Source organism: Dreissena polymorpha, chromosome 11, assembly GCF_020536995.1.
Source record: "Dreissena polymorpha isolate Duluth1 chromosome 11, UMN_Dpol_1.0, whole genome shotgun sequence".
NCBI classification, from domain to species: Eukaryota; Metazoa; Mollusca; class Bivalvia; order Myida; family Dreissenidae; genus Dreissena; species Dreissena polymorpha.
In genome coordinates this window covers 33984898-34009062 of record NC_068365.1, presented here as the reverse complement: position 1 = coordinate 34009062, position 24165 = coordinate 33984898, and the positions used below count along the sequence as shown (strand labels likewise).

The 24165-nt window shown below is 35.5% G+C and overlaps 1 protein-coding gene across 1 annotated transcript in view; it reads right to left on the bottom strand.

Moving 5' to 3' along the window:
* Positions 1-24165, bottom strand: part of LOC127851402 (pyruvate dehydrogenase E1 component subunit alpha, mitochondrial-like) — a 40716-nt gene that overhangs the window by 4477 nt on the left and 12074 nt on the right. The window contains exons 4-8 of the mRNA XM_052385170.1: positions 17245-17371; positions 10858-10949; positions 9378-9626; positions 5028-5164; positions 3823-3931 (exon numbers count right to left, since the gene is read on the bottom strand). Coding sequence (XP_052241130.1) covers positions 3823-3931; positions 5028-5164; positions 9378-9626; positions 10858-10949; positions 17245-17371 — 714 coding nt within the window. The remainder of the gene's footprint in view (positions 1-3822; positions 3932-5027; positions 5165-9377; positions 9627-10857; positions 10950-17244; positions 17372-24165) is intronic.

Below are 24165 nucleotides of genomic sequence, written 5' to 3'. Positions count from 1 at the left end.
ATTATAGATAATGGGCAACTTAAAAAAAACATGCAAAAACCCCATTCTTTCCTTGACGCATTTCAATTCAGTTATGTATTGCCCCATATACACTTTCATTTTTTGCACGCTCTCTTTCCTTTTTTTTCATGCTGAATCACTAACACTATGTATCATACAAAAATTAAACAAACAGGATGTTTAATGTGATCTGAAATGCAAACCCTTTATAACCCCACATACACTTTCTATTTTGCAACCTCTCTTTCCTCTTTTTTTCTATTGCTGAATTGCTAAGAGCTGGACTTCCTCGCTTAAGCTCTGCTAATTAATAACAAATCAATACTATTGCCAAGCAATTAAAGTCCCCTACTGGCCCCACCATTGTCAGAAATGCCACCATTTTCATAATTTTTTGTTGTTGTTGTCATAGCAACCAGAATTTTTGACGCAGAACAAAATAAAAAGACGTGCATATGTCCATATTGCCATCTATCCATGTTGGAAGTTTCATAAAAAAAAAAAATGAAGAACTTTTAAAGTTATTTTGGGATTCAGAAAACCACCATTTTCAGAAGTATTTCTAGTCTATTTGTTGCCATAGCAACCAGATTTTTTTTACGTAGGAACAAAATGAAATGACGCGCATAATGTCCATATTGCCATCTATCCATGTTTCAAGTTTCATGAAAAAATATTAAGAACTTTTAAAGTTATAGCAGGATCCAGAGAAAAACACTATTTTCAGCAGTATTTCTAGTCTATTTGTTGCCATAGCCACCAGATTTTTTTATGTGAGAACAAAATGAAATGACGTGCATAATGTTAATATTGCCATCTATCCATGTTTCATGTTTCATGAAAAAATATCAAGAACTTTCAAAGTTATCGCTGGATCCAGAAAAAAACACCATTTTCAGCAGTATTTCTAGTCTATTTGTTCAGTTGCCATATCAACCATAATTATTGATGTAGGAACAAAATGAAATGACGTGCATAATGTCCATATTGCCATCTATCCATGTTTAAAGTTTCATGAAAAAATATTAAGAACTTTAAAAGTTATCGCAGGATCCAGAAAAGTGTGACAGACCGACACACAGAGCGCAAACCATATGTCCCCTCCGGTGAAACCGGTATGGGACTAATAATTATTCATGAGAAATATGTCATGCTTCTGATGCTGCCCGAAGCCAATCTCACAATCACTCGTAAATGTTTGGATGCCGTCGCAGGAAATTCTAATGGTATAAATTGCCCAACAAAAAATAAACAAGGGACAAAATTGTCACAAAACCAGGTTTTCATTGTGAAAAAAAATCTGATAAAGGGAGACAACTCAAACTGAACTTTTGAAATGAACAAACAAAATTAACCCCCTTTGTAAGTTTGTTTTAAAATAAATCTATTTTTAGTCATGGCGACCTTGACATTGGAGATATTGACGTGATTCTTTCGTGCGACACACCATCCCATGATGGTGAACAAATGTGCCAAATGATTTTAAAATCTCATAATGAATGACATAGTTATAGCCCAGACAAGCTCATTTATGGCTATTTTTTACCTTTGAACTCAAAGTGTGACCTTGACCTTGGAGATATTGACGTAATTTTTTCGCGCGACACACCTTCTAATGATGGTTAACAAATGTGCCAAATGATTTTAAAATCTCACAATGAACGACAAAGTTATGGCCCGGACAAGCTTGTTCCGCCCGCCTGCCAGCCCGCCAGCCAGCCAGCCCGCCCGCATTCGCCAATCTAATAACCAGTTTTTTCCTTCGGAAAACCTGGTTTTTTTAAAAACGAGCATTTTGTATCTTCTTCAATAAATGTTACCAGACCACATCTAGTGTTGAAAATTTGGCTATTGCTGTAAAGAACACTGATTTTTTTAAGGGTCAACTTTATTTTACGAAGTATTTGTAGATTTTGAGTGTTTATGGATCTGTAAAACAATTTTGAGTTTGGTAATGGCGAATTCAGATGTCTTGTATGAGTCAATGGCGCGGGGTGCAACTTGGCTGGTTATCAACATTGGCCTCCATTATGTCAACAAACATTTCCATAAAGTTTGGTGATGATTCTATTAATAGTGTACAACCTACAAAGCAGATAAACACCTCTCCATCGTCCTGTGTAGGCCTTTTTTATAAAAGGTCCCATCAAGAGAAGAGAAGGGCATTGTGTTTTTTAGGCCATCTTTCCATATCATTAAATTGACATTTTCATATAAATAAGAAGCCAACAATTTATAAAAAATAAGTAATCCTGTTCAGAACACTTGTTCACATACATTTTCAACAGCTTAACTTTTCTATTTGTTTATATGTTAAAGAATACACATCTGAGTTTCCCTTTTGTGACTGTGGCCTTTGTCAACCTCTGTTGTCAACATAATCTAAGCCTCTACCGTAACACATATGTTTATTTATGATTTGTTTCTACTCAGGTCCAGAAAACTTCAACCGAGACAGTCATAATCAGTATTCCTTTGTAGGGCTAGAAGCTGCCCCAACAAATCAAATTTTAGATTAACAGCATATTATTTGGATTCCAACATAGCCTAAAAATGTTGATTTCTTTATATGAAACACCAAACAAATGATAATTTAAACCAGGATAGGCAATAAACATCGTTTGAATAAGTATTACTTAAAAAGAAAAAAATAATCAAAAACATTAAATAACAAGAGGGCCTGAAAGGCCCAAAGTCGCTCACCTGAGATTCAAAGAAACTGACCAGTTCTGCGCAGCCCAAGATGTCATTAGAACAAATGTTCTAACCAACTTTCATGAATGGCAGCAATGTTTTTCAACAGACTGGATACATTTTCTTGCACATCAAAAATATCATTAAATCAAATATTCAGACCAAGTTTCATGAAGATTGGACAAAAAATGTGACTTAAAGAGAGTTAAAAAGTTTTTACAAAAACCATATAAGGCAAAATGCCCCGCCCCTTGGTGGCCATGATTTTCAACCAACTGGAACAATTTTTCAACTCGTCTAAGATATCATTGGGACCAAGTTTCATGAAAATCAGACAATAAATGTGGCCTCTAAAGTGTTAACAAGGTTTTAATTATAGCCATAAAGCCATATAGGGAAAAATGCACCGCCCACTGGTGCCAATGTTTTTCAACCTAACGTAACTATTTTTCAACACATCTAAGTATCATTGGGACAAATCTTTTGACCGAATTTCATGTCAAACAACAAATGTGGCATCTAGAGTATTTACAAGGTTTTACTATATCTATATAAGGCAAAATACCCCACCACCTGGTGTACATTTTTTTCAACCAACCCAAACCATTTTCAAACTTGCCCAAGATATAATAAGGATGAATCTTCTGACCAAGTTTCACGAAGATCGGACAATAAATGTGGCCTCTTGAGTTTTAATAAAGCCATATATAGCCATATAAGGAAAAATGCCCCGCCCCTTGGAAGCCATGTTTTTCAAGCAAACGTAACCATTTTCGAACTCATTCAAGATATCATTGAGACCAATCTTCTGACCAAAGTTCATGAAGATCGGACAATAAATGTGGCCCCTAGAGTGTTAACAAGGCAAATGATGACGCCGCACAATGGACGCCGCACAACGCACGACGGACAAAAGGGGATCACAAAGGCTCACCATGAGCTCGTTGTGCTCAGGTGAGCTAAAAAGATAATGTTTATGTTTTCGGGTAATACTCAGTAATACCATTTACTATTTTCTCAATGAAGAGGTTCATGTAAGATTTCATGAAAATAATTATTTCCACACTTAAATAGGAAAATGAATCATGTTTTTACTCCAAAAGCAAACAAACATCCTCTTTCTATTACCTTAAGCTCGTCTTCTGTGGCAAGTTCTTTAGTGAGGAGCCTGTTTTTGAGGTTGGTAATTGGGTCACGATTCTCTCGTACAGCCTGAATCTCATCTCTGGATCTATAGCTAGTGGTATGAAATAGATCGATAGCTATTGGAATGAAATGAATAGATAGCTAGTTGTATTAAACAAATCGACAGCTGATTAAATGAAATAGATTTTTACAAATCAATAGCTAGTTTTGAAATACAACTGCACAGAAATAATTCCCGTATTATGCTACATAATTCTGTATTACCATACTAGCCAGACTACTTTTAATGACGTCACTTTGAATGCAGAAAATTATAAGAGCATTCTTGTTTAATTATGAACCCATGTTTTTAACTTAAATGATTCAAAGTTGTATATAATAAAAGGAATATTGCGCAAGTCAATTGATCAGTCTCGTGGCTTGCGCTATTTCGTATCACACTCGAGGCTCCGCCTCTCGTGAGATATGTCATCACACAAGCCACTTGACTGATACAAACACATGGAACAATTGACTAGCGTAATATTCCGTATGTATCAAATAGATCTATAGCAAGGTTCAATTGTCATGAATAGCGACAAAGTCACAAAAATGGCAAAAGCGTTTCAAAATTGGCGAGTCTTCAAAAGACAACATTTTTTATTGGTACTTAACACTAAACTGACACAGGCAGTTTTATCAAGCAGCCAAATTATACCAGTCAACTACTGAAGAATATAAAACCAATGCAAACTCGCCTCAGGAGCATTGTTTGTTATCATTAATTAGCCTATTGCTGCAGAGGAGAGCAGGTGTGAAACTAAAATCTCATCTCTGATGTAAAAGCATCAGTTTTCCGCTTAGTTAAGCACAAACACACCTTATTAAAATCTTACTTAACAATATTGATTTTTCTTTGGACTAGTTATTATTTGCAATCATTTGTTTGCAACAGTGTAAGTTTCAATTCAAAATAAGAAAGCAAAGTTTAAAAAAAAGAGGCAAACATGGTGGCAAAAGCCAAATATTTTCCTGCGGTCATCCTAAATAGTTTTTAAGGTTTTGTGTATTTGTGAATTATGAATAGAGCAAATTTGAATTTGTTCACAAATCTGACTTTGAAAAGTACTGTAACTTGGTACCAAAGTCAAATAGACCTAGAATGCTGAAATACAATACAAAGCAAACCACAACAAGAAAAAGCTAACCTTGTGCCAGGGTCACTCATGCTGTGTCCATGGTAGCGATAGGTGGAGCAGTCAATCACCACTGGTCCATGCTGGAGAGCGTACTCCTTGGCGAACCTTGTGCACTCCTTCACTGCCAGGACATCCATACCATCAACCTGGCCATGGCAAGGAGATATTGTGTAAACCAATGGGGTATTTAGTGGCAGCGCATTTTAAGATTGTTGGAATATGACTTATACCGAAGAAATTGAAAAATATAGAGAGATTTTGACTAATTTTGGGAAAGAATATTACTGATTCATTGATTGAATTTGAAGAATTATTGCTAAAACTACACATTAATTACAATATTAAAACAAGAAAGCCTGAAAGGCCCAAAGTCGCTCACCTGAGATAACAAGATATTATAAAGACAAATCTTCTGACCAAGTTTCACGAAGATCGGAAAATAAATACGGCCTCTTGAGTGTTAACAAGATTTTAATAAAGCCATATAAGGAAAAATGCCCCGCCCCCTGGCAGCCATGTTTTTCAACCAACCAGCATCATTTTTGAACTCGTCCAAGATATTATCGGGATGAATCTTCTGACCAAGTTTTATGAAGATCGGACAGTAAATGTGGCCTCTAGAGTGTTAACAAGATTTTACTATAGCCATATAAAGAAAAATGCCCCGCCCCTTGGAAGCCATTTTTTTCAAGCAAACATAATTATTTTCGAACTCATCCAAGATATCATTGAGACCAATTTTCTGACCAAATTTCATGAAGATTGGACAAAAAAATGTGGCCTCTAGAGTGTTAACAAGGTTTTACTAGAGCCATATATAGCCATATAAGGAAAAATGCCCCGCCCCTGGTGGCCATGTTTTTAAAGCAACCAAAACAATTTTCGAACTCATCCAAGATATCATTGGGACAAATCTTCTGACCAAGTTTCATGATGATCGGAAAATAAATGTGACCTCTAGAGTGTTAACAAGGTTTTACAATAGTCATATAAGGAAAATAGCCCCGCCCCCGTGGTGGCCATGTTTTTCAACCAACCGGCATCATTTTTGAACTCGTCCAAGATATTATTGGCATGAATCTTTTGACCGAGTTTCATGAAGATCAAACTATAAATGTGGCCTCTAGAGTGTTAACAAGATTTTACTATAGCCTTATATAGCCATATTACGAAATTTGAAAATTTTCAAACTATGGGATTATTTTAATATGGAAGATACATATTTCAAGTTTAATCGATTAGCAAATCATTAGCTAACTCAAAAACTTAAAACTTGCTCAGATGCTTGGAACATTTTAAAAGTAAAATAGCTTAAAACTAATCTTTTTTGCAAGACTTCTTATCCTCCTAACAAGATTCATATACATTGTAGTTGTTGATGTTCCTTTTGTCTTTCTGTCTGTGACAAGTTCAATAGATTTTACTGTCTCATCTAAAGCAGTAACAGACATTGATTCTACATCTCCTTGATGATTACCTTACACCATTGTTTCTTATGGCTATTTTCAACTCTTTACACCAAACTTAAGTTTTACCTTACACTAAGTTTTACTTTCTTTCTTGATTAGATTTTACTATAATAATTGTGTCTAGCACCAACACTGTTTGACACAACAGTTGGATACCAACAACTAGCACCAGCACTGTTTGACACAACAGTTGGATACCAACAACTAGCACCAACACTGTTTGACACAACAGTTGGATACCAACAACTAGCACCAACACTGTTTGACACAACAGTTGGATACCGACAACTAGCACCAACACTGTTTGACACAACAGTTGGATACCGACAACTAGCACCAACACTGTTTGACACAACAGTTGGATACCGACAACTAGCACCAACACTGTTTGACACAACAGTTGGATACCGACAACTAGCACCAACACTGTTTGACACAACAGTTGGATACCGACAACTAGCACCAACACTGTTTGACACAACAGTTGGATACCGACAACTAGCACCAACACTGTTTGACACAACAGTTGGATACCGACAACTAGCACCAACACTGTTTGACACAACAGTTGGATACCGACAACTAGCACCAACACTGTTTGACACAACAGTTGGATACCGACAACTAGCACCAACACTGTTTGACACAACAGTTGGATACCGACAACTAGCACCAACACTGTTTGACACAACAGTTGGATACCGACAACTAGCACCAACACTGTTTGACACAACAGTTGGATACCGACAACTAGCACCAACACTGTTTGACACAACAGTTGGATACCGACAACTAGCACCAACACTGTTTGACACAACAGTTGGATACCGACAACTAGCACCAACACTGTTTGACACAACAGTTGGATACCGACAACTAGCACCAACACTGTTTGACACAACAGTTGGATACCGACAACTAGCACCAACACTGTTTGACACAACAGTTGGATACCGACAACTAGCACCAACACTGTTTGACACAACAGTTGGATACCGACAACTAGCACCAACACTGTTTGACACGACACAACAGTTGGATACCGACAACTAGCACCAACACTGTTTGACACAACAGTTGGATACCGACAACTAGCACCAACACTGTTTGACACAACAGTTGGATACCGACAACTAGCACCAACACTGTTTGACACAACAGTTGGATACCGACAACTAGCACCAACACTGTTTGACACAACAGTTGGATACCGACAACTAGCACCAACACTGTTTGACACAACAGTTGGATACCGACAACTAGCACCAACACTGTTTGACACAACAGTTGGATACCGACAACTAGCACCAACACTGTTTGACACAACAGTTGGATACCGACAACTAGCACCAACACTGTTTGACACAACAGTTGGATACCGACAAAGCTGCTGCTCACGATCTCCAATCTACCCGTGTCATTATAATTTTAACTTAATCTTGATCTTGACTATTTAAACTCAAACCGCCCATATGTGACTTCTTTAACAGATTTTACAGCTTTTGTTTACTATTACTAATACTGTTAGCCACAATTCTTGAATGCTCTATGTGGTAACAAGGGACAAAATTGTCACAAAACCAGGTTTTAAATCTGAAAAAAAGTCTGATAAGGGAGACAACTCAAACTGAACTGATTGTTTATAATTAACCCACTTTGTTTCAAAATAAATCTATTTTTAGTTTTGGCAATCTTGACCTTGGAGATATTGAAGTAATTCTCACGTGCGACACACCGTCCAATGATGGTGAACAAATGTGCCAAATGATTTAAAAACTCACAATGAACGACAAAGTTATCGCCTGGACAAGCTTGTTCCGCCAGCCTGCCGACATACGCCAATCTAATAACAAGTATTTTCCTTCGGAAAACCTGGTTAAAAATGCCTTATTTGGTAACACATTTGAATTCATATTTAAAACAAACAAGAGTGCCAAACTGTCACAAGATACGCCCGTTCGAAGGTTTTGGACACCATGCTCAATGCTTGAAAGTGTCCTCAAGACCTAGTTATTGACCCGGCATGACCCATATTTGAACTTGACCTAGATATCACTTAGATGTAACATCTGACTAAATTTGGTGAAGATCAGATGAAAACTACTTCAATTAAAGAGCGGACAACATGCTTAATGCTTGAAATGCACTATGTGACCTCGTTTTTGACCCGGCATGACCCATGTTCGAACTTGACCTACATATCATCTAGACACAACTTCTGACCAAATTAGGTGAAGATCAGATGAAAACTACTTCAATTAGAGAGCGGACACCATGCTAAATGCTTGAAATGCACTAAGTAACCTCGTGACCTAGTTTTTGACCCGGCATGACCCATATTTGAACTTGACCTACATATCATCTAGACACAACTTCTGACCAAATTTGGTGAAGATCGGATGAATACAATTTGAATTAGAGTCCGGACAAAGTGGCGCCGTTGAAAATGCACTAATTGACCCTATGACCTAGTTTTTGACCCGGCATGACCCATATTCGAACTTGGCCTATATATCAACTAGATGCAACTGCTGACCAAGTTTGGTGAAGATCGGATGAATATCTTTATTTTTTTATCATATGTCAGTTTCAGATAATTATTTCCCTTCAAAGCTTAATACTTCCCTTGGATTTGTTTTTTTGACCTTTGACCTTGAAGGATGACCTTGAACTTTCACCACTCAAAATGTGCAGCTCTATGAGATACACATGCATGCCAAATATGAAGCTGCTATCTTCAATATTGCAAAAGTTAGGGCAAAATGTTAAAGTTTGACGCAAACAAACAAACCAACAAAGCAACAAACCAACAGACAGGGCAAAAACAATATGTCCCCCACTATAGTGGTGGGGGACATAAAAAAACACTATAAACAATAACAGCAAGTACCCAGATTCCCGGAATGTAGTCTCCCCTGGTGTAATAGTCAGTGGAGGCAGAGGACCGGTTGACACTTGTTCCCATACCGTAGCCATTATTCTCGCAGATGAATATAGCAGGCAGCTTCCATAGCTTGGCAATGTTGTAGGCTTCGAAAACCTGTCCCTGATTAGCCGCTCCATCTCCATACAGTGTGAGGCATACATTGGGTTTCTTCTCGTACTGGAAGGATAGTGCGATTCCTGCACCGAGAGGCACCTGTACGTAATATTCAGACTTGGGTTGTTAAGGAGAGTATATAAGGCTTTAATAAACATGAGCTTTACTCTGGTAAAAAGTGAATAATGCATGTGCATAACATACTGTCCTAGCTTTGCATGCACAGCTTTATCAGGAACAACTTTTTTTGCCTTTATGGTATTTTTCGTTTAACCCTTTCCCACTTAGAAGCAAAGTGAAAATGGCTATGTGCAAACAGCATAAAACCAGATCAGCCTGCGAGTAACTCGCAGTCTGTTCAGGTTTTATGCTGTTTGCCGTTCATCAGTATCTAAGAGTTGGAAATGAAGACTTTAAAACTTGAATTTCGTTATAAAGGTCTTTATTAAATTCAACTTTCTAAGGGACTACACATGTGTCAAAACATGTATCTTAGTGGTAAAGGGTTAAAGAATGTCTTGCCTTAGTCCTGAATCCTTTTCAGGCAGAAAGTTTTATTCCTGATCAGCCAGTGCAGACTAAGCAGGCTAATCTGGGACAACACTTTGCGCACATTAAAGCCCCGTTTTCCCAAAGCGTGACTCATACATATTTTGGTAATTTACGCTTCTCTCAAGATATCGAAGAAGATTAAATTATGGTAGATTCTTTGGAAAACAAATCGAATCGTTGAGTATGTAGAAGTACACAAATAACTGTGAACATGAATGAATGTGTTGAAATAATTAAAACGTTAAAACATTCCTTTATCTTCCTGAAATGTCTCCCAAAAACATATCATTTACTCAATTGCATGTGTTCACCTTTTGCTAAGCAATTTCAATTTCCTGTCTTACATTTCAACTTAAAGTATGGTTACCGCCCCACATTTTGGACCAACTGTACATTTAACCACTAATATAAATATGTATACGATGATATACAATAAATTAGGTAACCATTAACAACAAAGAAGGTATGGTAAACAACTAATGATGACATCTTCATGTTATGGGAGATGAAACATGTATGCTTTATGATTAATTCTGGGCTAGGTGTGAGGATAGCAAAGCCGTTTAACCGATTTAAACAAACAAGTGCTTTTCCTTTACCAATCAAAGGAATTGCCCAAGTTTTAATGATTGTTTATGTTTGGTGTTTTGATAAAAAAAATATAGTTAAATATTTTAAATTCTACCTGACAGTAACACAAATTTATTATCGGATAATTGTTTTTTTAAATTTCTTGAGTTCCATTAATTTTATATATATTCAACTGCTATAATATTACCTGAGCCCCAACAATACCATTGCCACCATAGAAGTTTGGAGCATACATATGCATGGAGCCCCCTTTTCCCCTGGCACAACCAGACACACGACCTATAGAATACACACTCTAAATTATCTACTTTAGAATATAACAACAAAAAAACATATGCACAAATAACAAATGCTTTTTTTATACTAAATTTGAACATAAATTTCCTCAGCTTTAAGACATCAACTTATTCTTGACGATATATATTATACACACTAAATACTCTGCCATAAAGTAAGTCTATCCGCTCCAGAATAAACAAGAACTGTCACCATAGGATGACATATGCCCCCGATAAACGCTTTTTCGAAACGTAAAGGCACATTTCGAAACCTTAACGCGGACCCTACCCTTGTCAAAAAATAACCCACTTTCATACCAAAACACACTTAAACCAACATAAAACTGTGTTTTTTCTGAGTTTTTCTTAGCGGAAGTTGGTTTTGCTAATAAAAGTGAGTTTTATGTGCGCTAAACTGTGCTTAACTGAGTTTAAAGTTGGTTATTTTAAGAAGATGTGTGTTTAAGCGAGTTTTTTTCTGTAAGAAGTCGGTTTTTTTGTGTGTCAAAAGTGAGCCTTTTATTTATGAGTTGGTTTATGTGTGTTTAAGTGTGTCTTTTTGTTTTATAAGCGAGTCTTTTACAACAGAAGTTGGTCTTTTTTTAAACAGAAGTGGGTTTAAGCGAGTTTAACTTGGTCTTTTTGTAAATAAGTTGAGAGATGCAACAAGGCTTAAAGACTCACTTTAACACACTTTTCAACAAGTTGGTCTTTTGTTTATTAATATAACTCATCAATGAAACAATAATTCTTCAACTGGGTCTTTGTTTAATGTTTATAGCCATAAATAAAACAAGTCAATTGTAAAGGGGCTTTTTTTACAGCTTGTTTGCCATTGTCCCTATTGTACATTTGTGTGCTCCCCATAATTTTTAGGGAATATTGGATGAAAATGGCTCTTTCAGAACATCACAGGTTCACAGATGGACAACAAGTATCACTGACAAAAACTATAACAATGGTCAAGCTTAGTTTATACATGAAAATGAAAGAGTTTGTGTTTCACTTTGATTTTTTTCTTTATGTTTGTTTTTATTATAAACAATATCTTATGATTGTTTTATGTCTTAATTTTTTATTTTTTTTAAACAATCTCATATGATTGTTTATATTTGTTTAAAACAGTATTTACTTGTTAAATCTGCATATTTAAATAATTATGGTATTGGAAACATTATTTTGGAAATAATCTATTTATTTTTGTACATAAGTTATGCAAGATTTTGATATTTGCATATGATACCATCATATCCATTTTCTTAATTTGCAATAAAATAATAAAATGCCAAACATGACCTGTGTTACATAAACTGTCAACAAAATAACAAGACAATACCTAAAAACACCCTTATTTCACACCACTAACAATAAACAGATAACAATCTGTCAGGCATTCAGAGCTAAACAGGGTACTGATTATCTAGGGGTAGATAAGGCTACTGATGGGGTTTGCCTAGAGATAAGGCTGTGTGGAATAAGATATAAGGCTTTTGATTGGCTATTGCACTGAGGAAGTTATCTTTTTGAAAACAACAACTTTTGAAAAATAAGCTGGTGTCAGCAATTGAATATTGAGCTAAATTTAATTCAGCAACATTAATATAAAGAAGTTAAAGACTTATAAAGGTAGTGTAAAATGTCTTGAAATTCTGTCAGCATGAAGTATTGTGTGATTGAAAACAATGTGTTATTTACTGCAATGTGGAAATCAATAATAAGTTGGTTGGAAAGGAGGTTGAACTGCCTGTTGTTTTTTTTGGAATACTGAAGAACAGTTTTAACAGGTTTGTATTGTCATTTCTTTACCCCTTTTTTTTATTTAGTTTATTGAATTAATTATGATCATTATCATATTTATGTATTGTCACTGGGAAATGTAAATGGATAAGTTATTGTATTGCAATTTAAAGGATAAACAACACATTTTGAAGCAAAAATAGATAAACTTACACATGAAAAAGTGTAAATGTTGTGTACAGTGAATAATTATGGTTGTGTTTCATGGTTATTGTCATCTAAAATTTTATTTATATCTATTTCTGGTTATTACTGAACGGATTTCTTTCCCTCATACTTAATTAGAACTTATATATTTTAATTTTGAAGGTTAAACTCTTGCCACAAGGCAAAATTGACATCGATGGGAAGATCCTTTGGAAAGAATGTGCATCATCGCCTGCCTGATGTATGGACTTTTAAACCTGGTTTTTACCCTGCACAAGCTGGCAAACTTGAGGGGAACAAGAGTGGGAAAACCTCGCCCTGTCCTTGACCAAGAAAGCTCGATTTGTTGAGAGGTAAACTATACAGGTTATTGCATTTACAATGCCACCAGACCACACAGCCAAATGAGACCACGCATCTTGGTACATTTTCAAACTGCATTTTCTACCAAACGCAATTTCTTTAAATAAATGATGAAAAGTGCTAAGTCACATGTGATCACGGGATTAAAATTTCAAAAATAAACAAACAAAAACAACAAGCAAATAACTTAATTTTTTTTTATTAAAGCAACAAGATTACCATAACAGCAATATTTCATAGTTAAGTGGAACGAAAACATAACCAATCAACATGTTTGAAGAATGCCTTGCCCTTTTGAAAGTGATATGGTATTAATCCTTTGCAGATCAACTGGCATAAGAGATGCTCAAGAGGAGAAGGACACAAGCAGCATCAATGGTACAACTACGTGTCGCTCCAGCGCCCACTTTCCAGGTATCTACCAGCTGCTTTCCAGGTCCCTCCACCCGCCAAGATCAGGTCTAATTCCCTGCACTGGCTGCTTTCCAGGTCCCCTAGCAGTCAAGGTCTTTCCAGTAGCTGCTGTGCAGGTCCCAACACCGTATGCCGTCAAGGTCCCTCCATAAGCTTGAAATCCAGGTTCCTCATTCCACTGCGGTGCAGGTACCTCCAACAGCTGAGATCCAGGTCTCTGCAGCAGCTGCGGTCTAAATACTCCACCCGCAGTGGTCCATTGCGGTCAACCTTTTGCTTTAAAATCTTCCATAAATGTCTATTATTTTATAATGTATTGTAAAAATAATCTGTTTGTATAAATTTGCGGTGTACTATTTTTGTCATATAAACATAATTTTCGTACACATTGTGTTTTTTTTCCCTTTTAACCACATGGGGCTTATAATGAACTGTTGTAATTGCTTCAAAAAAACATTTTTTCTAGAACATATCAGTCCAAAATTTTTTTTTTTCACACTGCAAAATCCCACAAAAGGCTCACAAAAAACCTACTTTCTTAAAAAAACTCACTAAAACACTGTTAAAACCCACAAAAATCAACTTACCCAAACCCACAAATTTCTTTTGTTTTTTTTTCACAGATAAAATACTGTTAATAACTAGGTTTAAAGCGAGTTAAAAGCATGTTTTCACTGTGAAAAAAACTAACAAAGGCGTGCTTTCAGCTCACTTTTCGCTCACTTAAAAACCGTGTTTAGCCTGCTTATAGCTCACATAAAAAACACACTTTTTACCCACTTAAAACCAACTCCACAGACAGAAGTTGGTCTAAGCATGTTTAAAAAACCTCAAAAAACCAACTTGTAGAAAATCATACTCACTTTAAACCCACTTAAGATGGTTAAAAAACCCACTATGTTGGTTTAAAGCGAGTTAAACCAAGATTTAACTCAGAAAAAACCAAGTCGGTAAGCTAAAAAACCCAGTCGGTAAGCTAAAAGCGTGTCTGAAAAACCCGCTTTTAGCACAGTGCAAATACCGCAGAGTTAAACACAGATGCCTGAAAAAAACTCACTTTAAACCCACTTAAGACGGTTAAAAACCACTATGTTGGCTTTAAGCGAGTTAAACCAAGATTCAACTCAGATAAAACCAAGTCGGTAAGCAAAAAGTGTGTTTAAAAGACTCGCTTTTAGCTCGGTGCCAATACCGCAGGGTTAAACCCAGTTTAAAACTGGGTTATAACCGGATTTTGCTCACTTTTTTGACAAGGGTAAGTTCAAGGTCAATGTCAAAGGGGTCAAAATTTGTGTGCATAAGGAAGGCCTTGTCCATATACACATGCATACCAAATATAAAGGTTACAGCTGAAGCGACAAAGAAGTAATGAGATTTTATTTAAACCTTAACGCAATATGTGACGGACAGACAGAGAGACAGACGGATGGACAGACGGACAGATACAATGATAATTGCTGGAGTTATTGAGCGGAAACAAGAAACAAGAGGGCCTGAAAGGCCAAAAGTCGCTCACCTGAGATAACAAGATATTATTCGGACAAATCTTCTGACCAAGTTTCATGAAGATCAGAAAATAAATGTGGCCTAGCTCAAGAGTGTTAACAAGGTTTAACTATAGCCATATAAGGAAAATTGCCTGCGCCCCCTGGCAGCCATGTTTTTCAACCAACCGGCATCATTTTTGAACACGTCCAAGATATAATCGGGATGAATCTTCTGACCAAGTTTCATGAAGATCGGACAGTAAATGTGGCCTCTAGAGCGTTAACAAGATTTTACAATAGCTACATAAGGAAAAATGCCCCGCCCCTTGGAAGCCTTGTTTTTCAAGCAAACATAATTATTTTCGAACTCATGAAAGATATCATTGAGACCTATTTTCTGACCAAATTTCATGAAGATTGGACAATAAATGTGGCCTCTAGGGTGTTAACAAGGTTTTACTATAGCCAAATTAGGAAAAATGCCCCGCCCCCGTGGTGGCCATGTTTTTCAACCATCCGGCATCATTTTTGGACTCATTAAATATATTATTGGGATAAAACTTCTGACTGAGTTTCACGAAGATCGGACTATAAATGTGGCCTCTAGAGTATTAACAAGATTTTACTATAGCCATATATAGCCATATAAGGAAAAATGCCCCGCTCCTTGGCAGCTATGTTTTTCAAGCAAACGTAACCATTTGCGAACTCATCCAAGATATCAATAAGACAAATCTTCTGGCCATATTTTATGAAGATTGGACAATAAATGTGGCCTCTAGAGTGTTAACAAGGTTTTACTATAGCCATATAAGGAAAAATGCCCCGCCTCCTGGCGACCATGTTTTTCAACCAACAGGCATCATTTTCGAACTCGTCCAAGATATTATTGGGATGAATCTTCTGACCAAGTTTCATGAAGCTTGGACAATCAATGTGGCCTCTAGAGTGTTAACAAGATTTTACTAACGCCATATATAGACATATAAGGAAAAATGCCCCGCCCCTTGGCAGCCATGTTTTTCAAGCAAAGGTTACCATTTTTGAAATCTTCCAAGACATCATAGGGATATATCTTCTGAGCAAGTTTTATGAAAATCAGAAAATAAATGTGGCATCTAGAGTGTTAACAAGGTTTTACTATGGCCATATAAGGAAAAATGCCCCGCCCCCCTGGCGGCCATGTTTTTCAACCAACCGGCATCATTTTCGAACTCCTTCAAGATATCATTGAGACCTATCTTCTGACCAAATTTCATGAAGATTGGACAATGAATGTGGCCTCTAGAGAGTTAACAAGGCAAATGTTGACGTTGCACAACGGACAACAGACAAAAGGCGATCACAAAAGCTCAGTGCTCAGGTGAGCTAAAAATGCAATTTTTCGATGATTCAAGGGTTGTAACTCGGGAGTGTCTGGGTCAATTTGGCCGATTATCAAACTTGACCTAGATGTCATTGCCTTACACAGTTTCGTAAAGTGTGGCAAAGATTCTATGACATTTGCTCGAGTTATTGAGCCAAAATGAGAAAAAAAAAAATTTATGATGATTCAAGGGCCTTTACTCAGTAGTGTCTGGGTCAATTTGGCCGATTAACGAACTTGGCCTATATGTTATTGCCTTGCACATTTTCATGAAGTGTGGCAAAGATCCTATGGCATTGGCTCGAGTTATTAAGCGGAAACGAGAAAAAAAATTACGATGAGTCAAGGGCCATAACTCAGGAGTATCTGGGTCAATTCGGCCGATTATCGAACTTGACCTAGATGTTATTGCCTTACACATTATCATGAATTTTTGGTGAATATCTAATGACAATTGCTTGACTTATTGAGCGGAAACTAATCCGGACGGACGGTGCGGACGGACCGCTGGTTCGGGGGCATAACATTTTTTAAATTGGCAAATTTGTTTACAATCACTTCAAAAAATTATAACCTCCCAAAAAGCTGATTGTGTTTGTGTTTTATTATCAAAGCACATGCAAAAGTAGTATTATCCTATTAATTAAACAACCTAAGATTTACACATGCATGTATCATCTGTAAACCCCATCAAGAGGTACAAGCACATCAAGACTCCATACCGGTGAGTTCAGCAAGCACTCCTAGAACGCTGATGCCCCTGATGTAGGCCCAGCCGTGAGCCCTGTAGGCAGTGATCACTGCATCATCCTTTGTGATAGCAGACTCCATGCCAACACAGCAAGCCTCCTGGGAACATACATGTATATGAGAGCAACACATTCAGTGACAGACTTAAGTCAGAGAACTTGTGTTACTAACACTTCAAACTTAAGCAGCACAATATGCTACTTCATTTAATATTTTTACTTGAATAATAATGTTTATGTATTTTCCTTCATGTGACATAACGGTATATGCATATTGTTTATTCCTATAGCATATTGATTATTCTTATGATAGAAATTTAAGTACGGATAGATTTAATAATAAGGAAATATTTTAATAATATGTTTGAGTAATTGATTAGTAACTATTGTAATTACTAATATGTAAGGAAATGTTAAAAGATTATTTACATCAATATTTCTATCTTATACATCAATATTTCTATCTTATACGTAAGCAGAAGTTAAAAGTTTAAAGTGGTCAAACTATTTGAGAGTTCATCTCGTGCATGTAAAGACTAGTTAAAATATTGGAAGGTTTGTCAATAAGCAAGTAAACATGATAAAGTGTGGGGTAAATAAATTGAAAAGTTTAATACAATATGTTAAGATTAGGAAATTGAGGGATTATATAACTGACAGACATTTGATTAACTGAACAGGTCAACCTATTGACATATAGGATTGTTATTACCTCATATTATCATTCTAACGGTACACATGAAAGGGGTCAACAGAAAATCTTATTTGTACAGGCCATATAAAATAATTCACAGGCATTCACAGGCAAACACAACATAAAGTTTTATGTCACACGGAGTAATGAGGTTTTAGAATATTCTATAAGCATGTAAGAACTCGAACAGTTTGGGCTATCAATTCCCAAGGTGCAATGTAACCAATCCTTAATAAGCCCGGACCTTGGTGACAAATGGAAATTACAAGTAAATTTTATGTAAATTAACCTGGGGATAAAATGCAGTGTTTTAGTTAGTAGGGAGAGTCTGCGGGTAGATCTAAAAGGAACTTTGAGATTTGTCACTTCTTCTTGACGTGGCGGCCATGTTGGCCGCCACGCTGTAAAATTATATTTCATGAACATTAGCAAGCGTTGTGTTAGGAAATATTCAACAGAAATAAATTTTGATAAAAACATAAATGAACTCTGGTTGTTACTGTGTGTTCTCCACAAACGATGTGTAATTACGCGACACTTCACATCACAAAGAATGCATGGGAACGATGCACAAATTTGTATCAAAATTAATGTATGATAAAGATGAAAAACTGAAGTAATAACTCATGGAAGTAAAATGTAAAATGCAATTATAGATTGTAGGCATCCAAAAATGGACGACAAATCTAATATCATTTTTTTTGTTTCATGATAAAAATACATAAATGTGTATATCTTTCTTTATCAATTACTTTATCAAAACTGTAACACATTTTTTTTACAAACACACATCTCTCATCAGTTCAGAAGTACATTTGACAAAATTACTTGAGAGCCAAATATTACCAAAATAATTTAAACAAAGCACCTGGGGAAATATCTAGAATCACAAAAAGGACATGTAGCTGTCAAAAACGGGCCAGGTGCAAAACCAGATAAGACTTGGGTCATATTCTAGTTATTTGTTAAATCTAAGGAAGTTCAACACTTGAATTACCTGTAAGGCTTACAGTTTATGAGCATTGTATTTTATATATTTATAATACTACTTGCAGACATCTATCAAATTTCAAAAGAAGTTTACACTTATAATTTGTAATAAAATACCACAGGGGCAGCAGGAGGAGGGAGGGGGGGGGGGGAGGAAAAACAAACAAGGCACAGCATCCTACCATTTCGCTCTAGACATTTCATGTGTTATTTATAACTATAGTACAAAAACTATGGTCAAACAAACATCTTTCTCCTATCCAGAATGCAGCGTGACAATTCTCTGGATAACTCTATTTACAAGGCACATGAATGGGAATTCGACAAAAAGAAAGTTTTGTACATCTATCAAAACATTAGAGTTTAATTACAGGTTTTTTTTTCCTTCTTTGTGACCCGCCAAAAATCAGCCCTTTCCCCTCCAATTTTTTGTTCCCCTCAGCTGGTAAATTTTTCCCTAGATTTCATTTTCCCCTCAAAAAAATTTTATTTTTATTTTTTTTAAACCTTTTAATATATAAGTAAACCTGATCCAGTGTAGAAAATAGACAAATATTGCATAATTACATTTTCTGTTTCCTTGAATTTGTTTTAAAAACAGTAAAATATGCTGAATTGATTATTTAAGACTTTCCTTATTTTCCCCCCAAAATCCTAGCCAATTTGAGTCTAATTGGAATTTTTCAAATCGATAAAATGGCAAATTTGAGCATTTTTCTATCAATAAAAAGGAGCAAATTTGAATGTTTTTATCAACAAATATCGACACAATATAGGTACATCAGGCCTTTTCCTGGCCATTTTGGGAAAAAATGAAATTCATGCGAAAAGTGACCACTGATTTGGGAAAAACTAATTTAACTCTTTATGATAATTCAAAATCATATTAATATTATATTTATTAGGGCTGTCACGATACGCCGTGAGCGTACCGCGGTATATCGTGGTACGGCAACACTGTATCGCGGTACGTACCGCGATATTTTACAGAATATGTATCTGTGAAGAAAACAGCAGAATAACAAGTTTTACAAACTTTATTAAACTCAATAATCAGAAAACACTGATATCATAGTATGACTAGAAACTGTAAAAGAAACTGTAATAAACTTGATAGAAGTAGTCATTGTTATTGTTCGCGTCTTTTTCTAAAATGTCCGCCACGTTGTTTACAATAGCTGTGACTACGATCTGTGTAAATCGAACGCTTCAAGGGCATGTTTAAAATGCGGAGTCAGCGTATTGAAAATCCGTAGCGTTCTGACTCTTCCTCGACTTATTCAGAATCTTAAGATAACATGATTCGGAAGTGCCATGCTTTGAACGATCGATATACTAAAGAAAGAAAATAAGAAATAGAATAAACATCTTTTGGATAATTATGAACTTATTTGCAATGGAAATCTGTCCCTAATTCCAAAAATGGTACGGACCCATACATTGCCGTATTTTAAACATGAAAGTTAAACATCTACAAGTGGAAGCGCTTGCTTGACCTGGATATTTACGGATTATTTATTTAGCCCTTTTGAACCGCTTCTACATTTTTCAAAACGATATCTATATCAAAATAATTATGTAATGTATTTATATCTGTGCTAATATAATAATATTAAAAAAACCGGTGCGGCAACGCCGTACCGCGGTGCGATTTTTTTCACAACATGCACCGCGATATACCGGTATACCGGTGAATCGTGACAGCCCTAATATTTATATACTTTGTTAGTTGTTTATGAAATAAATCTGAAATATATATGTATCATTAGACAGTTCTTTCAAAAAAAAAAAAAAATAATTTTTTTTTTTTAAATTCTGGAGGGGATTTTTTCTACACAATAGGGGAAAAATATATACTATTTTTTTAGGGGAAAGGGGCCGAATATCGGCCCCGAAATTGCCATAAAAAAACACTGGTATTGAATGACAGTTAATAGACTTAATATGGAATGAGTGATGTATTGGACGTCATCATTGATGACGTTCATTCGAACGAATGATAAAGGGGGCTAAGTTTCATTAAGTTGGTGCATATAGTCGCGATTTGGGCGCCTTGAAAACTGGTCGGTTAATTTTGCTGAAATTTGACATGTATGTGGACAAGAATGCGATCTACCTGTTGGCGTAGGCGTTATACCTGGCAAAAATCTAGTTTTTGATTAAATCACGAAAAAGTGGTGTGTTTTTATGGCGCACGCGCTATAAAATGAGTTCTCGCCGGAAGCCGATTCACCCCAGGAGATAATTCACGCGCTAGGCTATTCAAATTTGATTTTAAATAATACATATTGCGATTGTATTCTCAAATTAATTAATAATTTCATCTTGTGTTTAACATACGTTTTAGAAAATATTAACAAAACAAACAAAAACAAACAACCGTTAAATTTTATTGTTGTAAATATGGTAACCTGATTACATATCCACTAGCGTCTATGCATATTTACACATAAAAAATAGTTCGCAAGTAAGCAACAAACAATCAAATTTAAACGCAAATTATTTAACAAAATATATAAATTTGAGCTAGAAATCGAAACTTAAATACAATTTCTGCACTAAAAACACAATACCAATAGTTTTTACAATAACACATTCGACATGTACATGTACTTCCAACAACACGCCAACCGCTATTTTGAAAGCGAATGTGTAGAGTAACATTTCAAACAATAAAGACAAAATGGAACTGGAGTTTAACGTAGTGCGCAAATGGAAAGTGATTAGAGTAAATTATTTTTCAACTTGTCAATCTCCGTAGTATACGTTTAGTTGTGAGATGTTAACGGTTTCCCCCAAAAAACATGCCTTCGCTGCGAAGTCAAAGTGGGTGGGGAACGAGACTGCTTGTGGATTTCGAGTTGCTGGAAGTTTGTAACGAAGCTGCTTTTGTGCAATATTCATCGATTTTGCAAGCTGTGTGTTTGAAGTCGGAGATATATATTGCTGACATTAATGATGTTGTGTACGTTCTTGTGACCACTGATCTGCATATGAAATTATGATACCAGTGGGAGAGCATCCCGAATCCCACATACTATGTGACATAGTCTGTTTCCTGGTCGAGTGGTTGGTAAGTTTAATCGTTATACATGCATATTACACATTTTACATTATTTGTGCTATTTTTGACACCCATTTTTCATGCTGATGAACCAACGGTCAGTGCCAGTAGTCCTACTGTCATTGGTCTGTGTGCTTGTTGAAAGTACATGTAGAAAGGGTTGTTTAGCTCCAATAAGCCATGTTGCTATTTTTTGGATAAAATTTCAGTGGGCTTTTTTATCTTTGTGCAGCAACCTCTGCCGCCTCATTTTGTGAAAACATTAGGCGCACACTGTTCATATTGTGGTAAAAGGAGTCGCGCAATGTTCAAAGTGAGAAAAATTGTTGGTGACTATTCAACATTGTGAAAAATTTGTTGCACATTGTTTAAAATTCCTAAAATATCAGTAGCAAACTTTTAAAAATTGTGAAAACAAGTGTCTCGCAATGTTGAAAATTGTGAAATATGAGTCGTGCAATGTTGAAGATTAAAAAAATGAGCCTCGCAATCTTGACAATTATGGAAAAATAAGTTGCACACTTTTCAAAATTGTGAACAAATGAGTTGTGACTGTTGAACATTGTGAAAATAATTAATTGAGCATTGTTCAAATTTGTGAAAATATGAGTCTCAGTAACGACATCAGCAACCATATGCCACTTAGCGTAACAACATCAGCATTAGTCGCTAACTGTTGAGAAATGTGAAAAAATAAGTTGCACGCTTTTTAAAACATTGACCATTTGCATCGCGAATTCCTTTAATTTGTGCAAAAACAGCTATCACTATTAATAATTTAGGAAAAAAAACAAGTCTATTATAAAAAAGGTTTTCAGTTTAAAGAAATTCATAATTATATTTTATTTAAAGTTGTTAACGGCCATTTCATATGACTATCATATTTTTTTATTATGATATTGTGTGCCTGTCTAATTTGTAATTTGTTCAAGTTGTGCTATAAAAATGTTATTTTAATAATCTTTATTTGACATTTTGTCTCATGTTGGATTATTTGTTATATTTTATTATTATATAAAAATGGCATCGCATGAACCAGTAGTCATAGTATAAGCAACATTGAAGCCTAATATGCATTCATCTATTATTATTTTGGGCACAAATAATTTTACCGTGTGAAGACCCTACATAAAAATGCTGATTTTTTTCTTACTTGGTAACTGGCGACACACATTTTCAAGTCTATTTCATTAAATTTGGCATAGATATTTTTAAAATTGGCATCATATGAACCAGTAGTCATAGTATAAGCAACATTGAAGCCTAATATGCATTCATCTATTATTATTTGGGAACAAATAATTTTACCGTGTGAAGACCCTACATAAAAATGCTGATTTTTTTCTTACTTGGTACCTGGCGACACACATTTTCAAGTCTATTTCATTAAATTTGGCATAGATATTTATAAAAATGGTATCCTATGAACCATTAGTCATAGTATAAGCAACATTGAAGCCTAATATGCATTCATCTATTATTATTTGGGCACAAATAATTTTACTGTGTGAAGACCCTACATAAAAATGCAGATTTTTTTCTTACTTGGTACCTGTCGACACACATTTTCAAGTCTATTTCATTAAATTTGGCATAGATATTTATAAGATTGGCATCGTATGAACCAGTAGTCATAGTATAAGCAACATTGAAGCCTAATATGCATTCATCTATTATTATTTGGGCACAAATAATTTTACTGTGTGAAGACCCTACATAAAAATGCAGATTTTTTTCTTACTTGGTACCTGTCGACACACATTTTCAAGTCTATTTCATTAAATTTGGCATAGATATTTATAAGATTGGCATCGTATGAACCAGTAGTCATAGTATAAGCAACATTGAAGCCTAATATGCATTCATCTATTATTATTTGGGCACAAATAATTTTACTGTGTGAAGACCCTACATAAAAATGCTGATTTTTTTCTTACTTGGTACCTGGCAACACACATTTTCAAGTCTATTTCATTAAATTTGGCATAGATATTTATAAGATTGGCATCGTATGAACCAGTAGTCATAGTATAATCAACATTGAAGCCTAATATGCATTCATCTATTATTACTTGGGCACAAATAATTTTACTGTGTGAAGACCCTACATAAAAATGCTGATTTGTTTCTTACTTGGTACCTGGCG